Source organism: Triturus cristatus, chromosome 11, assembly GCF_964204655.1.
Source record: "Triturus cristatus chromosome 11, aTriCri1.1, whole genome shotgun sequence".
NCBI classification, from domain to species: domain Eukaryota; kingdom Metazoa; phylum Chordata; class Amphibia; order Caudata; family Salamandridae; genus Triturus; species Triturus cristatus.
In genome coordinates this window covers 537,365,498-537,389,898 of record NC_140594.1, presented here as the reverse complement: position 1 = coordinate 537,389,898, position 24,401 = coordinate 537,365,498, and the positions used below count along the sequence as shown (strand labels likewise).

General features: G+C 42.9%; 1 protein-coding gene across 1 annotated transcript in view; it reads right to left on the bottom strand.

The window, feature by feature from the left end:
- TACR1 (tachykinin receptor 1) overlaps positions 1-24,401 on the bottom strand; it is a 1,899,293-nt gene that overhangs the window by 161,377 nt on the left and 1,713,515 nt on the right. The window contains exon 3 of the mRNA XM_085633481.1: positions 10,623-10,773. Coding sequence (XP_085489607.1) covers positions 10,623-10,773 — 151 coding nt within the window. The remainder of the gene's footprint in view (positions 1-10,622; positions 10,774-24,401) is intronic.

The window sequence follows — 24,401 nt, the reverse complement described above, 5'->3', positions numbered from 1 at the left end:
CGCAGCACCTAGTGATTCCTGAGGCGGAAGCCGGGAATACGCGCTTACTAAACTCTACTCACAACTACTTTTTAAATCTTGCACTTACTTTTAACTTGCATGCTGCCTTATTGCTCCACAGTTGAGCTGACATTGCTGGGGTCACGTGGGCTGCAACCTCGACTACATGCTTGGGACGCCCGCCATCTTGGGACAGCCACCCTAAGCACCGACAGCCTGGAACTGAGTTTCTTTAAAATTACCAGGTCTCCGCCTGACAGTTGGAACGGAGCTCTGATTTACCGGCCTCCTGGACCAAGGACTCATTTTTTAAATGAACTAATCAAGCAGATTGCTATGCAAGTCCTAGCGTCCAGCAAATTTATTCTGCTTGGAGATTTTAATTTTCATGGCGAAGATCCACTGAATCCCGATGCGAACAACCTCATAGCTAGTTTAAATCAAATTGGACTCTCTCAACTGGTCACTGCTCCCACTCATCGGGCCGGACACACCCTGGACTTAATCTTTACCAATATAGATCATTTGTTCTGTTATCCTCCTGTTCCCTTAACATGGTCTGACTATTTCATGGTCTTATTTTCCACCCGAGCTCAGTCCATTAAGACTCAAACTGGACCTGTAGCGCGTGAAAAGGAGCTACGCAGACCCTGCAACAACTTATCCCTGGATGTATTCAAGGAGGTATTCCGCCCATATTCATCAGAGGTCACTTCAGCCGACTCCGATGTCTCTGGGATGTTGGAGAACTTTAATGCCGTTTTAGTTACAGCATTTGATTCTATAATTCCCCTCTAAAACTTCTGTCCTTCCCAACAGCGTCAATCTGCCCCCTGGTACACTGCGGAACTTCGTACTGAAAAATCCAGTTGTAAAACCCTGGAGAGACGCTGGAGAGTCAGTAAAGTCTTCTTGGACAGACAGACATATAAACTATCCCTGTCCAAATACCACCAAAACATAAAAACTGCGAGACAAACTTTTATTATGAACCAAATCGATTAGGCCAGCAACTCATCCAAAGCTCTATTTAACATAGTTAAAGATTTTGTCTCACCTCAAGCCTCTAGACAATCTTCAATAGAATCTCAGGAACATTGCAATTCCCTAGCAGCCCAGTTCCATGAAAAAATCGTACAGATATATGCCAACTTCACCACCTCCAAGTCTCAGAATACTGATCCCACCATTAGACCTTTAGAACTGTGTCCTTCGACCGCCAGCATCCTCAAGCAGTTTGAACCTATTTTGTTAAATGAGGTCATGAACCTGCTATCCTCTGTTAAATCTGGTTCACCAAGTGACCTCTGTCCTCCCAGAACTATGGCCCTTCTAGCTCCTTGCTGTGCTCTGGAAATTCAAATTATTTTTTAACTGTTCAATCAAATCAGGTATAATCCCCCCCCCCTTTTGGAAGGAAGCATATGTTCGTCCTATATTAGAAACCAACTGCAGACCCTCAGGTACTTAGTAATTATCGGCCCATATCTTTGTTACCCTTGTTGGGTAAACAATTGGAAATGGCAATAAATACGCAGTTAAGTTTTTACCTTGAGTCCAACAACCTCCTGGACCCATCACAATCAGGGTTTCGTCCAGGTTTTAGCACAGAAACTGCAATCCTGGCAGTGACTGACTCCCTGAGGCGAGAAATGGATGCTGGAGGATTGGTATTTCTGGTCGTCCTAGATCTCTCCGCAGCATTCGACACTATCTCACACTCTAAGCTTGTGGAGAGACTACATTCTTGTGGCATCCAAGACTTATCCCTAAAATGGCTGCAGAACTTTCTGTCTGACAGACATCAAACGAACACGTTAGGGCCCTATCACTCAGAGAAATCATGTCTGGATAAGGGTGTCCCCCAGGGCTCCTGCCTTAGTCCAACACTGTTTAATTTTTACATGGCCCCATTAGCTAAAGTAGTAGAGCCTTTAGGGTTTGAGATAATTTCATATGCTGACGACACCCAGCTTATGTTTAAAATCAGCCCTGACGCTGAATTTGAGAATTTCCGTTTCTCGGCAGGCATGCTCACCATCTCCAATTGGATGACGGAAAACTGCCTCCAGTTGAACCCAAGCAAGACTGAAATCATGTTAATGGGGAAAGCCTCAATTTTTTGGACGGCCGATTGGTGGCCTTCTCAGTTGGGAGTTGCCCCTGTTCCAAAACAATCGGTGAAAAACCTGGGACTCAAACTTGACCGGGCTTTATCCATGAAAGAACATATAGCAGCTATCTCTAGCTCTTGCTACTTTAGCCTACGTATCCTACGTAGGATACTGCCCTACCTCCCCATCAAGCATCGCAGAACTCTAGTCCAGGCTATGGTGATCAGTCGCCTCGACTACGGAAATGCATTGCTGGCCGAAATAGGTACGGACCTGCTTCAAAACACTGCAGCAAGAATGACCCTGAATCGCCCAGCGGGCTCTCCTTCAGTTCCTCTGCTGCGAGAGCTCCCCTGGCTTCTGGTCTGCAAGCGATCAAATTTCAAGATCTGCTGCCTCACTTACAATGCCTTAAATGGCAAAGGCCCCAAATACCTGCAAAGAAAGCTCACCAAACAGATTTCGGTCCGCAACCTTAGATCTAATTCCCTAGGACTTCAAATGGTCCCCCGAATACGTCTCTCTCGTTCTGGGGTAAAAGCTTTCTCGTATCTTGCCCCTCGCTATTGGAATAAATTGCCTATTGCCCTTCGTGAATGTATTTCTTTCAGCATTTTTAGGAAACAACTTAAAGCTTTTCTGTTCTGATCATAGGTAATCTTTATCCGACTCGGTTTCCCCCAGATTATCACTAGGCAGCGCAAGATGCCCCCGGGTGAGTCGTGCGCTTCAGAAATACCCCTAACATAACATAACATGTCATGAGGAAACTGATCGTCGCAGCCACAGGGCATGAGGCACTGACCTCTATGAGTGTCACGTGGTTGGGTCAACAGGTTATGAAAAATGTCAAGCCTAAATCTGGTAAGTAGGAAACCATCATGGTTGCTTTTAATCCCTAAAAGATATGGTTCAATGGTTGGTACGGTTTTTAATCCAATGTACATACGCACACTGGGCTTGCTCAGCTCTGTTGCTTCTCTATCACAACAGCGCCTTCTAATAAACACTCTTTTGCCCAGGTAAGATCCTTCTTGCATATGCCCTTTGGGTTACTAAATAGATTCACCTTTCACAGAATGTGGAGGCCATCTCTTACATTCTTTAGCCAGCGGATGCGATTAACGTGATCAAGGGACAGACAATCCTTTAGGATATCCTTGCCAAGAATGTTTTCTTCCTTGCCCTAAATCTTTAACCACAATGCTAATGGACAGAATGCCAGTTCATCTGAGAGATAAGCCACCCCCAGCTCTTGATGCTCAGCTAAGGACAAGACACTCTGCGGGTAAAGAGAGTACCCTTCTCAGGAAGGTGTTTTCAGTGACTTGCAGGGCCTCCAGCCCGGCATAACCCCATATGTCGCTCCCATAGTTGACCTATGCAATACATTTGACTGTAAATCTTCAAAGGGGCCCCTATCAGTTTCCCCCGACTCTGGAGGCAAAATTAAAAACAGCTGTGGTCACTCTGACCAGGTCCCCCTTCTTCCGAGTAATCAGGGAAAACCAACTCAGAGCGTCGTAAAACCCTACTCCCAGATAAGAAAAAACGTTTGTCATCGAGATTGTCAAGCACCCATTTCTATCGTAATTACACTGCCAAGCTAGACCAGGCCTCATTTATTTCTCTATACTTCTCCATCACCTTCATTTCAGCTTTCTTAAATAAATAAATAAATAAATGCTTTTAGCGAGATGATGAATGGTGCAGTATTAAGTAAATAATTCATGTTTGATTTCATTAGACTTGTCATGTTTGTAGAATGTGCTGACCTAAAAAAAAATGTTTTCTTTCCTAAGCTACTTTGTATTTGGTTAGATTTTGGCAGCCACATGATGGGTACCAATAGTATATTAAAACAATAGTGTATGCAGGAAAATATGAAGCTCATGACTGAATTCTGTAGAATTTACAACTAGAATGCTTCTGCTGTAGACTAGTTTATAGTCATGCAGTGGAGTTCCGAATAGCTAATAGTGTGAACTGCCTGGTTCTCGTGGGAACTCAAAGTGAATCTAACACATATGAATATTTGCAACTAAGTAGACTGTTTGTAAGTAATGCTATGCCAACTTATTACATTTACAATAGGAATAAAGAAAGATGCAGCAGGCCATCGGATGATCCTTTTTCATTAGACTGAGATGACCTAATACCAACGGGGATGGATACATGCTTTTAATATATGTGTTCCTAGTTAGGATAGTTGAGGGATATAGGGGAGAGAGCTTTTCCATCACCTTTTCCTTAGAGCACGCTCTGAGAGCTTTATGCTGCCCAGATGGGTCCAGGCTATTTGTTTTGTGACCGACCCTTATCCTGGCTTTCTGCCTTTGTCGCTGTGAGCTACAGCTAGTAGTGATTTTTTAATTCTTTTAGGATAATAGCTACTGCTGTGACTAACTTCCGTATCAAGAGAGGAGACTCAAACAAGTTTCCAGAACTGATCTTCATGGGGAGTTAAACTACATTTTAATCCTATATTAATTGCTTATTAAAATCTCACTCTTTTCTGAAAAGGACTCTTTATGGGTTCTGGTAGGCTAAGAGCTGCTATAATTGTATAGAGACTTAGCTAATATTTACTTTGTGGACATGCTGTAATTTACTTGATTGTTGCTTACCATTACTTTTCATATATTTCTGTAAACAGATTTATCTATTTCCTAATTTGAATAAAGGAACCTAAAAGAAAATACTAAACTTCAAACGATTAATAATACTCTAAACTCTTCTTATTGAGTGAACATAATAAGTGGTGTTTATATTCTGATGTTGACTTAATGCTCCCTTCTAAAATAGTGGCAAAGATCCAGTCTAACTGCAGATGAAAAAGGCATGGAGTTGGAGACCATCTTTTTAAACCAAGGGTTGAACTGATTTAAAAGAAAGATATTTAGAAAGCCCAACAATACTGGAGTAGGGGGTAAGCAAGACACGGAAAGGGAAAATCCATTAAATGTAGCCCAGTTGAAGAGGGAATTATAGGAAATAATAAAGGTATGCTTAGAATTTGATGTTGACTTATTGCTCCATTCTAAAATGGTGGTAAAGATCCAGTCAACCCGAAGAAGAACAAGGAGCGGAGTTGGAAACCACCTTGGTAAGTCAATGGTTGAACTGATTTGAAAGAAAGATATTTCCGTGCCAGTAATCACATTTCAGTAGTTATTTTTCAGGATGCATTTTTTTCTGTATTAATATACACACAAGAAAAAAAATCCATAACAACTAGAAACAATATTAAACACTAATTATACATTCAAGGTAAGAATTACTATCCCTGCTTCGATATATAAATTAAAGGGGTGAATGCTATAATATGAGAGATTAAATTTAGGTCATGCCCATTACACACCTCAGGTGTCTCATTCCAAGTATTGTATACACATATGACTTATACATATCAGTTGTAATGTTAAAATATTAGCAATCTATTAATTACCCTTTTCCTGAATTTGAATTTAAAATAGCATGAAGGAGTAAATACAATAATATCACAAAAATATATTTTCAGCTAGACCTCAATTGTTTGCCAAATATTAATAAGTGAGATACCTCTGACGGTATACCTAGAATAAATATAAATCGAAACAGAGATAATTTGACATAGAAGGAGGAAGAAGTATTGTATATTGTGCTCTTGCCATGCTACCAAAGCATAGTATTTCAGCTATTTCCAGATAGAACAAAAGTCACTAAACTATTCCTTAGGTCTGATATTGGTAGTCTTGTAATATTTAAAGAAAACATAGCTAAATGTGCTTGGGGTATAGCAAGAACCACCATAATGTAGGTGAGAAATCAATCTTTTAATGTTCCAACAGAGCTACAAGTAAACATGGTAGAAAAATTATTTAGTACAATTTTGCTGAACCTTGGGATTGCGTAGGAGAGCTAAATGATAAACATATACTCGGGTGCTAAATGAAAATGTATTCACTCTCCTAAGGGTCACCTTGGTGTCATTAGCTGGACTGGTATCAGAAATTAGGCTAGGCGACAAGTTGACATGATAAAACTGCTACAGTGGTTTCTTTACACAAACATGCATGAGTTGAGCCCATGTCCAAACAAGGTTCTATTGTCTGTCCGATCAAGAAGCAACTTTCAGAGACAGATTTCTGGAGCAAAGTTTGCTTAAAAGGGGTAACAAGAGGTGTTAATTGACAATTTCTCAGTCTTTGGTTTGCTTGTTGGGTGCTTGCAAAGGAGAACTGTGGTGATTAAGAAGATGCTCCAGGAAGGCCTTGCAGGAGGATAAATGAACATGCAAGTCTTTGGATGGGGCAGTATGTCTCATGTGCTGACTGGTTCTTTTGTTTATGTTAGACAGTTTTGAGTGCCAAGACTGCAGAATGTTAATGATAAAGTTCATTTGCCTTAATTATAGATTGATCCCATTGTGTCTTAAACATGTTTATCTGAATACTAACATCTTGCACAGAGCTAGGTTTAGCTCCAATGGAGTTGGCTACAACTTGCCAGAAATACTGAGGTTTAGGCATCAAAACTATCAAGCAATTCTATTCAGGAATTTCAGACACTTTGGGCTGAATTCACAAAGATAAATATACATGTATATACTTATTCATGTGTATTTTTACCACTCCACCTTGGTGTAATGAGTCACATTTTTGCTATCCATCATTTCTAAGATAAAGGGTAAACCTAGGTAAATCAATCAATCAATGCATGGGTCGGAGCCTCCTGTAGCAGGATTTACTAGTGTAAAGTTAGTACTACCAATTGTGTGCCTGTTAGTGGAGATCTCTGCCACTGGGATGAATATCTCTCCATGGAAAAGTGTATAGAAAAGTATCGATAACCCGTAGCTAATAAAAATGTTGCAGCATTTTAACTAATCAAATGTGTGTTAAATAATATATTACTTTAATGTTTAAATAATTTTAAACAAAAATGTACCCGTCCTCACTATTTAATTTTATCACTAAAACATACATATACACACACACATATAGATATACATATGTATACACATATATAAACACACACACATACATATATTTTTAGATATATACCTATCTTTATGTATAGTTATACACACATTATCTATTTTTTATTATTTGTTAACATATTAACAGTGAATTTTATTACGGCACGTGACTTTTGTCATTAGAGTTTAGGCTCATATATAACCCATGTACTAGTAGCAAGTGAACACAGTGATACGTAGCAACTATCCAAAAATGTGCATGACACAAAAATAATATTAATTATAAATAACATCTTTGAACAGACATTACGATTACAAAACAAAACAAAAAATCTATTGAAAATCTTGATCCAATTCACTATTAACGACTATACACATGATGTCACATATCACATCACGATTGATGTCATCAATGTCATCAATATTCAGTGTTCTGGGTACAGCCTTTGACCAGAACCAGAACAGACTCCTTTCTCTGTGGCTTATGGGCTCCTGTTGCAGTTGTCTTTGGCATAGCCCCGCAGTTGCTGTTGAGGTCAGACAGTCCTTTGATCACACTCTGGCACAAGCGGCACCTGCTACAGGACCTAAAACCTGGTTTTGGGGCCAGTTGAACCAATAAGCAAAGGAGTTCATGAGATGTAATCGCACAGTCATACGGAAGAGGTGTGGTGCCGTGGCCAGTGCATCTGACTCCGGAATCTGGGGATTACGGTTCAATACCTGGCACCCGAGGCAGTTTAGCCCAGCACCATGTGTCTCTGGGCAATAGCTTGCTTAATCTTCCCGACAGCGCCTAGAGACCCTTACGGGTGATTGTTCGAGCTTTACAAATGTGGATTATTATTATTACAGTCCTTAACAATTTGCCTAAACCAATTGAATAGAAGAAGTACCAATGGTAGGATAAAGGTGCTGATTTACAGTGAAAGGGGCACTGTCTGAGAGCTTGAATATGTATCTATTGTGAGATGTCTGGCCACTTTATTTCGAGGGCATAATGATGCTTAAACAAGCATGGATGGGAAACAGAACAGATTGGTCATAGGAAAGGGTCAGAGGTCAAGCATCGCTAATGATCCGACGTCTCAAGTTCTCAAAAACACACATCATCCATAATGTCAAAGTCAACCCTTCTGCTCTCTTACTAGATTCAGAAGCAGAAGACATGTATCTAAAGGAAGATGCGGGTGACATTATTATAAGTAGGGGTTGCTTCACTCTACAAATATGTTTGCTACAAAGGACACATAATGAAAGGGTGTGGATAGTTAATGGCACAAGCTGAGGACCTTTTAGTTTTGTCCTTAGACCACATGCTGAGATTTTATAGAATAGCGCCTTAAACATGATGAGATGTGTGAACGGTGTAGGGGAGGTAGAAGGCTTTGAAACACGTTAGCATCAGAAGTGAAACATGGGCATCTCAACCGGAAATTACAATGTTTCATTTCCAGACAAAAGTTACGACTTCCGCCTCCTTATGAAGCATTCTGAGGCTGTTAAATCCCTGACCAAGATCTTCACCGATGTGGCTAAGTTCCTCATTTCTGAACTGAAGAGAGACGACCTGCTTTTGCTGTACTTTCTATGTGTTCCTATTTTCTATGGTTAGTAAGGCAGACTCTCAGCTCTCTGCTTTGCACTCTATGATTGTTTATCAAGGATGAGGCCTGAGCATGGAGGCAGTTGGATGCAATCTGATATTACCAGTTATAGGTTTATTACAGGACTGGGCTGGTGCTCATGCTGTCCAATGGACAGACAGTCAAATTGTGAGACGCTGTTCCTACTTCTGCTAAACTGTTGCCTTTATTTTTTATTGAGGAGAGGCACTTTAACTGCAGGCAATAATTGCTTTTAATCTTCCTCTCTCCATTTGTGGGCTCTTGTTATGGTCTGGCTTGATAAGTCAGCTGTCACCAGACAATTACGTGAGAATCGTTAGAAGAGGGTTTTTGGCTCGAGATGTTGGGAGTCAGGAGTACATGTTTTGACCGGGCAGAAGCTGCATGCTTCCACTAAAACCGTGTTTGCACTACACACAGCTGTGATCACTTTGTTTATTTAAACAGCTGCCTGATTGTCAACCTTCAGGGGCACACACATGCCGTTTGTTGCAACGCTATTAAAGTGTCTAAGGAAACTAAGGGCCTGATTATGAGTGCGGTGGTCTTCCGATCGCCACACTCACGGTAGAGCAGCAGTGGCGGTCCACCGTCTGTTATTTATTGACTCTCACCATCATACCAGCGGTGGATCGCCGCCTGGGCCAGGGAACCACTGTACCCTGGCGGAAGGGGCAATGTAATATGCTGAGCGGGACTGACGTAGTCCCACCAAGCATATTACAAGTTCCTCCAGCACCAGCCCTTTCATGGTGGTGAGCCAGCCACGAAAAGCCTCACAGTGGGGTAAGCCCACACCCGCCATGGGGATGCATTCAGGGGCACAACATGTGGCCCCCTGTCTGCTTGCACCCCCAGTTCTAGCACGGCATGGACTTCAGGTCCATGCCATGCTGTAACATTTTTGCCCTTCCGATTGCATGCCCTTTTTCAGGGCACCAACGTGGGAAAGGCAAAAAGACCGTACACCTGCATGAGATGAACTTGTAATCAGGCAGGCGGTCTTTGCACAGCTTTGGCGCAGTTGCACCAGCGGAGAGCAGGCACAACTCTGCCAAAGTTGTAAACAGCCCCATCGTAATTTAAGATGTTTTCTCTAGCAGCAGCTCTGATGGGAGGAGGGCTGTTATCGACATAGATGGATTTTTAGGTCTGGGTTGACAGTGCATTGTAAGCCACATCTTTTGTCTTTGCCATTTCTTGTTTTGTTTTGGACCATGAATTCTAGGAACAGTACATTTCTGTGCCTCCCTGACGATAGGTGATGGTGATTCTGCAAACATCAAGGCTTGCTTCAACATGTATGACAAAGTTGACCATACACTCACTTTAACTGCCACTTTAGGGAATGGTGAGATTGTAAACCATATTTTGGATTGTGCGTGAGGGGAGGGATGTCCTGTACCCTACAGCCGCAAAACATTGACATTATCACCTAATTTAACTGAAATTAAATGTATGAGTGCTCCATGACTTCCACTTACAACAGTAGATGCACCATGTTTGTTAGGCTAATGTGACAGCGAGTAAGTATCTTGAGAAATGACCTCTTTCTGTGGCGCCATCTGTAGAACCTGGGCACTGAGTTTGTTTTTTAATGGGAAGTCGGCATAGTTCTGTTTTGGGGAACAGTGCCATGCAGGTTGTAATGCCAGTCAGGCATCCCAGAAGCTGCTGCGTTTGTAATGAAAATGAATTGTGAATTAAAATCTGCAGATGGTATAATGTATCAAAGAATTTAGATAAATACAACTTGTCAAGTAATTAAGGGTGTGTCCCTGCGGCGCGTTATTTACAGACAAACATCAGCCGATTCCCTTTCGAACAGACCGCATGAAGTATTTGTGGGCGTTTTACGTTGTTTTTTAATCTATAGCGAAACCAAGAAAAGTGTGACGATAGAAAATACATATTGATTACCTTGCGTTTGGCCGTGACTTGTTCGTGGTAGCGATCGGAGGAGTCGCCTGGAATTTCGCTGGCCCACAGGGTGATTCCAACAACAGTGTACGCGCAGCCAATTACCAGGAGCGGCAGGATGTAAATGAGGATGGTCACGGAGATGTGGTACCTGCGAAAGGTCAGGTAATTAAAGACAATGTCGTAAAAAAACATTTTACGTTTCTTATAAACTTAACAGCACGCACTTTTTTCAACAGTCGGCTAACGATTAAATAAAGCAATTGTGGTGCATTTAAGAGTGGTAAGCTAGTTAACAATCTTACAATTCTATTTGCCACATATAATGAATTGTGAGTGAATAGAAAACTATGGGGCATATTATCAAGACAGGCGATAAAATTATTGTCGCTTTAGCGGCATAAAACTGCAGCTAAAACGGCGATAATGGGCTTGATAATATGCTCAATGGAATTCCAATTGAAGCTCAGGTTAGATGTGAAGGACATCTAACATGGGCTTCAATTGGAATTCCATAGAGCATATTATCAAGACCATTATCGCCGTTTTAGCGGCAGTTTTCTGACGCTAAAGCGGCAATAATTTTATCTCCTGACTTGATAATATGCCCCTTAGTTTTATACTCTAAAGTGCAGGTAACATTACGTTTTTAAAACCATATCCACCACAACCTAGCCTTTTCAGTTTTCGATAAATCAAGCAACATTTTATAACTTTCCTAAAATGTCGGATTATGAATGGAAGGTGTTCAAGATGGTGTTGAGAATCCAGACATAAATAAAATGGAGGGGCAGATTTACTATGTTTTTGTGTCAGGGTTGTGTCACCATGGTGCAAGGGTGCCTGTGTTGGTTCTATGCTGCCGCAAGTGCACCAGCACAGGGAGAGAGCTGAAGAGCCCCATATCTTAGTGGATATAGCACTTTTCAGGTCTCTCCTATTCACGCAGCACAGCACAGCAGCTTGTCTTGCTGCACTGCATTGCCTGAATTCTAAGTTAAATCTGCCGCGGAGTGTTTTTAAATTCTTCTATTAGTGCTACACTGTGGGTCTCCTGCTGCTAAATAAATGCTGTGCTAAATTTAGAAACAAGGGAAATTATGTGACTGGTCATGTCTGGTCCAATACTGATATAGTCCAGAATAGTGTGGCAGTTATGATAGTTTGATGCCATAAACAAACTGAGGTGGACATGAAGTGGGATGAATTTATGTAGGCACTTATGGAAAAGATCTATCAAAGGTTGTGGGCCTCGATTACTGTAAATCCTAGTCCTACCTAGGTATGTAGGTGTAAACCTCTTTATAACACGCAACATAAATATATTCACTCCATATCTCAATTATAAGCTTCCTGGCACTTATTACCTATTTTGTGCCTGACCCTGGAATTATATGACATGGAAAGCATATATACTGGAGGCTTCCAACTAAGGCAATGTAGTTGGCGAATTTTTGGGGAATTGTTTTCTAAATCGTGTCTCTTTCAAACACACAGATATATTGATAAAAACAGACCCAAATACTACAGAAATACAAGCAAAGAAGATTTTTTATTTGAGTTAGGAAGCTATGTATATTCAGATGTAATCATACAAAATACTACAACATAATTTCTATGCAAGCAACATTTGAACGAGCAACTTTCCCACCCTAAATAGATGCACGTTTATAAAGGTGTGTGTAGTGGTTTCTGAACAACTCTTAATGTAAGATCTGTCAGGATTTGTTTTATTTCCCGCAGGAACGTCAAGGACATGAAGCAATATCCACTACCTCCCTTAACCATCCATCGCACCCAACAATAGTCAAAGTGCCAAAGGTGGTTCGGGGAAGAAGGGAAACACAACAAGGGATAAAGGATGTTGCTTCGCTGGAATATTTGATAGCTCAGGACCCGTCAGGAAAAATATGGCTAGAGACAAAATAAACATAAAACAGGTCAGATATATAACAGTGCACCAAAAACCCTGTATCTTCCTAATGTGGCTCTTTCCTTATAAGCTAGCTTCTTACCTCACAATAAAATTAGAGAGAGTTGCTTTCACTTATTCCCTTCTTCTAAGGTTCAATCTCAGGGTTCTAATAATACTCTGAAATACAATAATAACGGCAAAACTAAATCTCTAGTCAAAATGTGAAGGGAAATACAATCTAGAAATCTGTCTGTATATGTATTTGAACCCACCTTAATGAGTGTCTTGCTGATGTCTGTAGGTTTTGTATTGTAAACTAAAAGATGAGACCTTAACTTCAGGTTTGTGCTTCTTTTCTTGTCTTTCAGAAATGTAGTAAGAAACAAAAGGAAAAAAGGAGGACGGATCCCGCAGTCGTAGAACAACACAGGTAAGTGATTATTTTTATAAAAAATAAGTAATGTAAGTAAGAACAGCGCAAAAGCGCTGGTACCGTAATATCCTTCTTTTTATCTTCTTGGCAGTCCCACTTGCAGGACAACAGTTCCCTTCTGAATCGTAACTCTACAGTCTAGGAAGGCTGTCAGCTGAGAGGCCGCAAAGTGCAACAACGGGAGCAGAGGAACTCCAACCACGAACAGATCGCCAGCAAGAAGATGCCAAAACCACAAGGCACCCGCCGAAGCGAAAGACCGCCCGGAGCCGAAACATCGACGCCGACGGGAGCCCCAAGAGTCAGAATCCACAGGTAAGTAATCCACGAACACAACACTCCAAGACGCTGAAGCGCTGGGCAGGAAGAGCGCGAAGCGTCTTGCCACTACGGGAGGTCGAGTTTAAACATACGCCCAACCTTCACGCAGGCGCTCTACATCAGCCGCCATCTTGGTAGTTTCTGTACTTGATAGCCAATCGGGACTGGTAGTTCGGTAGTCCCAACAGTACACCCCCCCTACAATCCTTCCAACCTGTTTGGGTTGATCGGGGTGCAACCTATGAAATGTACGAACTAGTCGAGGCGCGTGCACTTGGCTGGCTGGCTCCCATGTATGGTCCTCAATGCCATACCCTTTCCAATGTATCAAATATTGGAGTTGATGTCGTATTCTACGGGAGTCAATGATTGCCCCAACTTCATACTCCGGTTCCCCATTCACTATTATAGGAGGTAAGTTCTTGGGGAGGCGTGTGCCGGACTCTACTATTTTCAAGAGAGATACATGAAATACAGGGTGAATCTTCAAGGAAGCTGGAAGATCTAACTTCATAGCAACTGGATTATCAACTTTGTTAATTGTATATGGACCGATGAACTTGGGGTTGAATTTGCTAGGTCCTTTCAAAGCCAGATATTTAGTAGACAGCCAAACTTTATCACCCTGTTGATACCTGGGTTCTGTGCGCCTGTGAGAATCCGCCCCTCTTTTATACCTCGCCTTGGCTTCCTCTAGTGTACTTCGAGCTATCTGGTGTATTTCTTGTAGACCCTTAATGAACTCTATGGCTGCAGGGGCAGGATAGGAAGCAGGTTGTGATGCTAGTAAGGTGCATGGGTGAAAGCCGTAAGTGCAATAAAAAGGGGAATGGGATGTCGACGAGTGACAACTACTGTTGTAAGAAAACTCTGCAACCCATACCAGTTCATCCCAGTCTACTGGAGAGTATAAGGTGTAACATCCAATGTACTGCTCAAAACATTGGTTTACTCTCTCAGTCTGGCCATCAGTTTGAGGGTGGTGACTAGAAGATAACCTAACATCTATCTGTAACAAAGCTCCCATCCCCTTCCAGAATCTAGAGATGAACTGAGCCCCCCTATCTGAAACGAGCACCAATGGAATGCCATGCAATCGGACTATATGTTGAACAAAGACAGAGGCTAAAACCTTTGATGATGGAAGAGCCTTCAAAGGGACAAAATGTGCCATTTTGGTCAGCAAATCTACTACTACTAGAAGTGTTGTATTTCCCAGGGTAGTTTTGGGTAAATCCACTATAAAATCCAAAGACACAGTATGCCAGGGACTGGGTGGGGTAGGTAACGGTTGCAACAACCCCACAGGGCTTTGGTGCAAAGATTTTCCTTGAGCACAGATGTGACACCTCTGAACATATTGCTTTGTGTCTTCCCCCATACCAGGCCACCAAAGGTGTCTCTGTAATATGTCCAATGTTTTCTTATACCCTGGATGTCCTGCTAATGGATGGGCATGGCTCCACTCTAAAGCATGTGACCTTAAAGCTTGGGTAGGGAGGACTAAACCTCCTTGAACATACAAGAATCCCTGTTTTCTAGTGACTTCACAGTTTTCTACTGTTTGTTTCATAATGGAGGTATATTGTTGTTCTCTGAGTGCTGTCAAAAACTCATCTTCGGAGTTTAAAGCTCCAATTATTTTATCCTTAGCTATAATAAGAGGAGGGTCACCCAGTATGTCTGCATAGTCATAGCTTAGGCGGGACAAGGCGTCTGCTTTGCCATTCCGTTTTCCTGCCTGAAATTGGATGAAGAAATCGTAATCACTAAAGAATTGTGTCCAACGCAGTTGTCTCATAGATAAGGCTCTGGCGGATTTCAAAAACTGCAAATTACGATGATCTGTAAGAACAAGTATTCTGTGGTTTGCTCCTAGCAGGTATTGCCTCCATTCCTCAAACACCCTTTTAATGGCTAGCAATTCCTTATCACCCGTGGTATAATTTAGTTCAGCTGGTGATAGTTTTCGAGAATAATACGCAACAGGATGCAGTTGTCCCGTTTCAGGATTAGTTTGAGAAAGGACTCCTCCTACAGCTACTTGGGAAGCATCAGCCTCAACTACAAAAGGTCGAGAAGGATCTGGATGACGTAAAATTGGTACCTTAGTAAAGGCTTCTTTCAATGTCGAAAAAGCCTTTTCTGCCTCAGTTGTCCAATAAAACTTTATTCCTTTTTTCAATAAACTAGTTATTGGTGTTACTACCTCGGAAAAGTTACTGATAAAACGCCTATAAAAATTGGCAAAACCAAGAAAACTTTGGATCTCCTTTATACTTTGTGGTGCCTGCCAACGCATAATGGCTTCCACTTTTTGTGGGTCCATTCTGATTCCCTGGGGCGTTAGTACATATCCCAGAAAACTCACTTCTCTGGTATGGAAGCTACACTTCTCTAATTAACAATAAAGGTGGTTGTCTCGCAAATGTTCAAGAACTCTTCGAACGTGGACCTCATTGTCTTGCTGTGAGGAGAAATAAATTAACAAGTCATCTATATAAGCAATGACAAATAAGTCCAACATGTCCTTCAGAACTTCATTTTTGAAGAACTGAAAATTCGAAGGGGCATTACACAACCCAAAAGGCATTACCAAATATTCATATAATCCATATTTGGTGCAAAAGGCTGTTTTCCACTCGCCTCCTTCCTTAATTCTCACAAGGTGGTAAGCCCCTCTTAAATCCAGTTTGGTGAAGATTTGAGCCTTTTTTATCTGATCAAAAAGAGAGGAGATTAATGGCAATGGATACCTGGTTTTAATAGTGACAGCATTTAGGGCTCTATAGTCAATACAGCATCTCAGGCCTCCCTCTCTCTTGGGTATAAAAAAAAAGACGATGAAGCCGGAGACCTGAAGGGACGAATAAAACCTATTCTTAGCACTTCATCCAGATAATCCCGCAGATATACGTTTTCCTTTTCTGTTAAAGTATACACCCTACTGCAAGGTATGCGGGCTCCAGGTAACAGGTCTATTCTGCAATCAAAGGATCTATGAGGGTGGAAGACTTGTAGCCTTTTCGCTATCGAATACTTCCTTTAAATCCTGATAAACCGAAGGTAATTCTGATTCAGTACTATGACTAAGGGCATTAACAGCCTGGGTACCAATGTATTCAGAAAGAAGATGTGCCGTACAAATGTCTGGGTTGAAGGTCAATGTTAGTGCCTTCCAATTAATATGCGGGCTATGTTGACGTAACCAAGGCAGCCCTAGAATGACCGGAAACTGAGGGGAGCGTATGATATCAAAATCAATCAATTCACTTTGTTCTTCCTGAATAACTAAAGTTAATTGTATGGTGGCATGAGTAATAGGACCAGATTTTAACTTACTCCCATCTATGGTGGTAACGTCTTCCCAGGACTCCTTAGATATTCTCGGAATGTTTCTTTCTTGAGCCCATCCTGAGTCCATAAAGTTGCCTGAAGCACCAGAATCAATCATTATCTGCACATCTGTGGCCTGTTGTCCCCAGATAAGACGTGAGGAAAGAAAGAAATGACTAGGTTTACAAGGTATTAACGAGACAATCATGCCTGAGGTACCCGAAGCCTTTGTCTCGCAAGACCTCGGGCCTTTTAGTTTTCCGACTGCCTTGTCTGCCTGGGTTTTGTAAGACATTCCCTGAGGAAATGTCCCTGCTTCCCACAATACAAACATAGCTTCTTTTCTTTTTGTCGCCTTTTCTCTTCCACGCTAAGAGGCCCTCTCAAACACCCTATTTGCATAGGTTCTGGGTCTTCTAAACTCTTTTCAGGTTCTCCTTTCTTTTCTCTAAAGGAGATACTTCGACCCTCAGGCCTACTTCTTTCCCTTTTTCTTTCTGAGAGCCGGTGATCTAATCTAACTACAAGATCTATGAGAGCAGAGCAGGACTCAGGTGGATCTACCACCTGGGCTAACATGTCTTTCAACTCATTTCTCAATCCACGGTAAAACAACGTACTTCGTTTTTTCGTAGGCCAACCAGCTTCTGCCACTAACCTATTAAAATTCGAAATATTGGTAGCTAAGTCTTTGTTTCCCTCTTTTAAATTCAGGAGATCAGTGTCAACAGAACGGACAAACGAATGTTTATCAAATAATTTTCTAAATTCAGTTATAAAGGCAGAATAATTCTGCAACAAAGGATCATATCTCTCGATTAAAGGCATGGCCCAATTAGCAGCAGGCCCTCCTAAATAGGAAACAATAAAAGCCACCTTAGCTTGATCCGACGGAAAACAGGAAGCCTTACACATAAAATGTAACTGGCACTGGCTAATGAAAGTTGCAAACTTTTCTGAGTCCCCTAAAAACCTTTCAGGTGAGGCTAATGGAATAGACTATGGAGTGGTGACTTGAATTACCGGAGGACCTGCATTTGACATTTGAGTCGGAGTGAAGAGTGTTCCCCCCAGATTATTCATTGAAGCTTCTGCTCTTAGTCCTTGTTGTATTGTGTCTACTCTGGCTGAGAGGGCTTGCATCTCCTTCTGTAAATTGCCTATCATGTGCGCTAAATCTTGAAGGGTCACCTGGTTCAAGTCCATGACGTTCAGGCAAGATAATAACTTTCTGTATGGCTTCGCGCTCTGGCAGGATTCGTTTTATTTCCCGCAGGAACGTCAAGGACATGAAGCAATATCCACTACCTCCCTTAACCATCCATCGCACCCAACAATAGTCAAAGTGCCAAAGGTGGTTCGGGGAAGAAGGGAAACACAACAAGTGATAAAGGATGTTCCTTCGCTGGAATATTTGATAGCTCAGGACCCGTCAGGAAAAATATGGCTAGAGACAAAATAAACAGAAAACAGGTCAGATATATAACAGTGCACCAAAAACCCTGTATCTTCCTAATGTGGCTCTTTCCTTATAAGCTAGCTTCTTACCTCACAATAAAATTAGAGAGAGTTGCTTTCACTTATTCCCTTCTTCTAAGGTTCAATCTCAGGGTTCTAATACTACTCTGAAATACAATAATCACGGCAAAACTGAATCTCTAGTCAAAATGTGAAGGGAAATACAATCAAGAAATCTGTCTGTATATATATATTTGAACCCACCTTAATGAGTGTCTTGCTGATGTCTGTAGGTTTTGTATTGTAAACTAAAAGATGAAACCTTAACTTCAGGTTTGTGCTTCTTTTCTTGCCTTTCAGAAATGTAGTAAGAAACAAAAGGAAAAAAGGAGGACGGATCCTGCAGTCATAGAACAACACAGGTAAGTGATTATTTTTATAAAAAATAAGTAATGTAAGTAAGAACAGCGCAAAAGCGCTGGTACCGTAATATCCTTCTTTTTATCTTCTTGGCAGTCCCACTTGCAGGTCAACAGTTCCCTTCCGAATCGTAACTATACAGTCTAGGAAGGCTGTCAGCTGAGAGGCCGCGAAGTGCAACAACGGGAGCAGAGGAACTCCAACGACGAACAGATCGCCAGCAAGAAGACGCCAAAACCACGAGGCACCCTCCGAAGCGAAAGACCGCCCGGAGCCGAAACATCGACGTCGACGGGAACCCCAAGAGTCAGAATCCACAGGTAAGTAATCCACGAACACAACACTCCAAGACGCTGAAGCACTGGGCAGGAAGAGCGCGAAGCGTCTTGCCACTACGGGAGGTCGAGTTTAAACATACACCCGACCTCCGCGCAGGTGCTCTACATCAGACACCATCTTGGTAGTTTCTGTACTTGATAGCCGATCGGGACGGGTAGTTCGGTAGTCCCGACAAGATCATACAGGCTCAAAGCTATCAACACTCCAGCAGGTGCATTGGCACAGGGTGTGAGGGGTGTGATGGCCCCACAGAAGCTGAACTGTAGCCATTTTTTAACTACTAAAACATGAAATGAAGACCCATTTACATTGCTTACATCAGGGCTGGTTGTAGTCTTACTACTGTAATCAAAGGAGAGTGAACTCTGCTGGTTTTGGGTTAACCCATTGATGATGCTGTCCAAAGAGACACCATAGTGGTGATTACGTATACCACCAGTGGCAAAGATTGGTTGAGGGTTTAGTGTTGACAATTGAGACACCCAGACTCCGGAAAACCATCAAAGTCCACTGTCCTTTGATGACAGACTTTACAATTGTGGAAGCTGATTGAACCCTTCACACACTTCTACCTCCCCTTTTTGACTTTTTGGTATCCTTACAGCACCCATGAGATCATATGTGTTTAGATTCAATTTTACTTGGTAATTCTGATATTACTTTAACAATTTGTATGCCTGGAAGATGTGACCATGTTCCAGTCGGTGATTGAGATGTATCTGATCTACTTTTCTTATCTTTTTTTAGTTTGTTACATATGTTAAGTATGTAAGCTTCTTTATAAATACATTAAAAAAAATCTTTACAGTGCATTCAATTGGCAGCCTGCGATGGTATGAGGTCACAGTCAGAGTTGGCGTAAGCAGCAAGGCTATCCGTGAAGAAGGCACATGGTGTTCTGAATGGTTAAGCAATTAAAGCATTAATGCTGCTAAAGAAAGTTAAAGCTCAAACAAGTTTTAAATAAAATATAAACATTTAGCAAGTAACATGCCATTAAAATGGAGATGTGGGGGTTAGATCTTACAAAATAGTATCACACTGTCCGACAACAATCAAAGAGAAACGGCACTTCAGTGAAGTGTATGAGAGCAGTCAAATTCAGGGAAAAAGGACAAAGTACCTGTGCTGATGTCTGACCCAGACCTGTGCCCCAAGCTAGGGTGACCAATGAGTAACCACGGTCAGACAGATGTTGGGTCTACACCCAGCAAAGTTCATAACCTCAAACGTAGACACTTCAATGGAAGTTGCTTTGACTGAATGGTTTGAGCCAGAAAGCTGGATCCAGCAAGACAGTTCTCTAGCTGCATACCCACTATTCAACAGTTTGATCACCAGAAATTGCAGCGATTAAACAAAGATATACAAAAGGACAATTATGTGCTTTTATTATATTTGGAGCACATATAAATTGTTGAAAAGGATGACTCTGGGTCTCAGAGAAACCCTTTACAGTGTTTCTGCTACATGAAAAAATATCTCCAGTGAAAAGTCCAAAGTGCAATACAATAGCTAAAAGTTACTTTTACTAATTGTTTTTGTTGTGGTTTCTTCAGGCATGCTTCCAGTGAATCCATTCCATTTTATGTGCCCCACAACCAGCCTATAACACATTGACAAAGACCTGCTACAATGCCCCCCAACTAAACGAGTTTCCTAAAAATATCTAGCAATTGTCTTTTCTTTTGAGACCTTCCCATTCCAATGCAGGCTGTGGGAGCACCCTCCACAACAGAGTGCAGGCTGTCCACAGCATACCATTCTAACCCCCATCTGGCAACAGGCCTAAGATGCCCTCCATATTTGTCACCATTTAATTGGGATTGAAAATGTTAAGTCTCCCTCTCTTACAAAACCCATAACTTTCGTGTGCCTCAGGCTGTGGAAATAGGCTTCATCACAGGTGTTTCCATTTACAAACGTTGTTAAATATCCCTTGGAGTGAGGTCAGGAGGTTCCGTTGTTAAACCCTTTGACAAGCTGTGTGAAGTAGAATGAAAAATGTCCTACCATCTGTAATGGAAAGATTACATTCTATTAAGTACTCTGAGGCGAGGATTATGCCACACTTCTTTCATTTTATTTAACAGAAGCTATCTTGAAGATACAAACAAAACACTTCATTTCCCATAACACCTTTGGAAAAGATGAAAGTCCATCATCCAATCAAGGCACGGGATATCCGTCATATGCTTCTGTCCGCCTTCACTCAACCTCTTTCTTTCTGCGACCAAAGCCGACAATGGAAAACTTCACTCCTGTTTGGGTGACTCCAATCCTGCGCAAAGACTCTCTCAACCTCAGTCGTTTTCCCTTCAAGGACCAACTCCTTGAAAGTCAACTCCTGAGCCAACAAGGCCTTTTTCTCCTCAACACCCAGCTGCGCTATCTTCTTGGCATGCTCTAACCTGAGCTTTTCCAAAGCCAGCTGGTGCTCCCTTTCTTCCCTCCTATCTACCCACTCCTCTGGGGACAGGGAAAGGGATGGGGCACTGCCCCTGGCACTGGACCCAGCAAGGGACTCCCTCTTTACGGGGTCCTCAATATCTACTTATGTCCCTGCCATGTCATTTTCTTCCTGTCTTTCAGACTCTTCTGGCGCTCCGTCAAAACCACCACTTAGGTATGTGGTGGGTAGTCTGCAGGGTTCCCCAAGATCTCTAGGACCACTCCCCTGCTGGCTGCTTCTAAGAGGAACAGTTTTCTGTGGAAGATGCCTTCTATTGGTCTCCTCCTTTGTCTGCAGAAACTCTTTAACTCTTCTTCAGTGTACTCCCAAAGGTCATCCTTACTATAGATTAACCCCATCCTGGCAAGATAAAAAACCCAGAGTGTGAAACAAGAGACCTAGGCAGAAACACAAATCAAAATGACACTTGGATGGAGAAAAACAAAATCAGGAGAAATCCCCAAACACGTGATTTGTCTAAATGTAGAGTTTGTAGTGCAACCATGCGTCACTGTGGTCCTCAACGCTGACAACCAATGTTAGAAATGGGTTTTCTGGTTGGGTAGGGCATGCGCCTAAGCCAGGCAGAAGCCACCACTCTAGTCAGGGCAAGGGAGTTACACGCTGAAGATAACCCCTACTATCCCCCTTGGTAGCTTGGCACAAGCAGTCAGGCTTATCCCAGAGGCAATGTGTAAAGCGTTTGCGCAACACACACACACACATCAGCGACACACTAGGCACACCAAAAAAGAAACTCCATACAAGGTTATATCAAAAATAGCCTTTGTAATACTCATAAAACACATTAGAGCATAGTCACATATATATACACTGTGCCCCCTGGCACTATGTATTACTTGATATACACTTACAGGGCCAATCTTGCCACTGTCATAACATCACAATGCACAGTTAGCAAAGCAACCAGTAACTACTTGTAAACAATGTACTTAGCATATACACATTATGCATAATTCCTCAGTATCAGTACCATATCACTATTACTGCACACAGGGGTGCTCAGCACAGCATAGTATGCATACACAAAATTAGCAGTGGACTACAGCATTAAGCATAAATCACATCCACTGTGGCCTATCATGAACACCTATTGAGGGCACACATTATAAATGCCCCACGCTCCTCTTAGGCATAAATCCTAACCAAGGTACTGAGCTGAGCCCTCCAGGTGTATTCTCATCAGGGCACCTTAGTACCCTTTCTGCTGGTCCCACATGTTATAAGTATGTCATGCCCCCACCCCCAATATCAGGTCAGGCTGCAGCTGCCTGCGGCACAGCTACAAGATCTTAAAACAAAAGATGTGGGAAGTGCATTGGTGCTATGAAAGCAGCTGGGTGCGGTCATCGAATGGCCACTCGGCTGCCGATGAAGCCGCAGTAATGCCCCCACCATCCTGCAAGGGGGCAGCTGCACAATGCTTTCTTTGCAGGGCCCTTCACCACCGCGACCATGGGTATAAGTACAAGGGAGCTCAGCCTCACTCACCACTCCTTGGGGGCTGAGCGAGGTAGACTGCAGCCGTCCGCTGCAACAGGCGACCAGCGGTCTTGCTTCGGCCCGCCCACGGTCATTGGTTGCCCTTCTGGTCTCCTGGGGGGCTCGTGAGGCTTTCCTCTTGCCTCTGGCAGCCCCCCTCTGTGCGGGAGACATCTATGCATGCTGCAACCTCCCGGACGTCAATTTTGGCCACACGCATAGCTCTCCCTTTCCTCACGGGAGCTCTGCCCAGAGCCAGACTTAGCCTCCGCCTGGCTTCCGGCGTGTCTCTGCTTGCAGTCGTGGGCCCTGTCCACAATCAGGCTCACACACTGCCTGACTTCCGGCCACGGCGCTCGGTCCAAGTGAAGTTGGAGCCCTCTTCTCAGGCTCCGAAAATGTAATTTACAGAGTGCCCGTCACACACTCTTCACGGGCAAAGTTGGAGCACCCTCCTCGGGCTCTGGAAGCACGTGAGGCCCCAGCCACAACTAGGCAACACCCGCCTGGCTTCCTGTTCTGTGGCTCCTCTGCCATGGTGCGACGCCACCCACCAAACTCAAGGTCGGGCCCCCTCCTCGGGCTCAAAGGGGCAATGAAGATGAAGCGTTCATGAGGTTTCTAAGTCAAAAGTCCCAGAGGGCAGAGCTGGGCACAGGCAGGCCAGCACGTAGGTACTCCCAGGAGACAGCAGTTGGGTCCCATGGCAGTTCCTCTTGGCAGTCCAGCAGTCCTTCCTGCCAGTAAGCACAAAGTTCAACATTTTCATGAGGTTACAGCCCCACTATTTCTATGGTGAATGTCTTTGTTCCACCCCCCGGGTCCAATCCAGTTTTGGGGTGCACTTAGAAACATCTTTACAGTGCACAAACACCCTCATTGTTAGTGTAGGCTCTGGCCCCAGACACATCACAGGGGGGTGGAGCCAGCATTGTGTAAGGCAGGCACGTCCTATTCAGGCCCAGGTGCTACTCCTCCCACTACTCCAAATGCAGAATTGGCCTATTCACCCAGCCCTCTGGAGCCATTGCAACTCCCCAGCTCCTGTCATCCAGAGCCCCAGACATGCAATGCACAACAAGCAGGCACAAAGACACATAGCACACAGAAGTGTACACTTCTAAAAGTAGGATTTCTAAAATAGTGATAATTTATCTGCGAACACTATTACTCAGCATTTGTTATCACTATTCCAAACATACCGAACTTGACCACGCTACTCCTCTTATGTCAGGAATTACCACTGAAACACATATCAGGAAATCTCCAATACATTCCTATGAGAGGGCAGCCTCACAGTAGTGAGAAACCAAAATGGCTGTTTGTCACTACCAGGACATGCCAAACAGTTAAGGCAGCACATGTCCTACCTTTTACCTACGGCACACCCTGCCCAAAGGGCTAGCTAGGGCCTACCTTAGGGGTGATTGATATGTTGTAAAAGGAGAGTCACAGATGTGGCACCCACTTTATTTGCTACTTCTCAGCTGCAGTAAACTGCGTGTGCAGGCCCTTCAATGGCAGAGGCCTGACACAGGTTTCAAAGGCTACTTTGGTGGGTGGCCCAAGCAGCTCTGCAAGCCCACTAGTAGCGTTTAATTT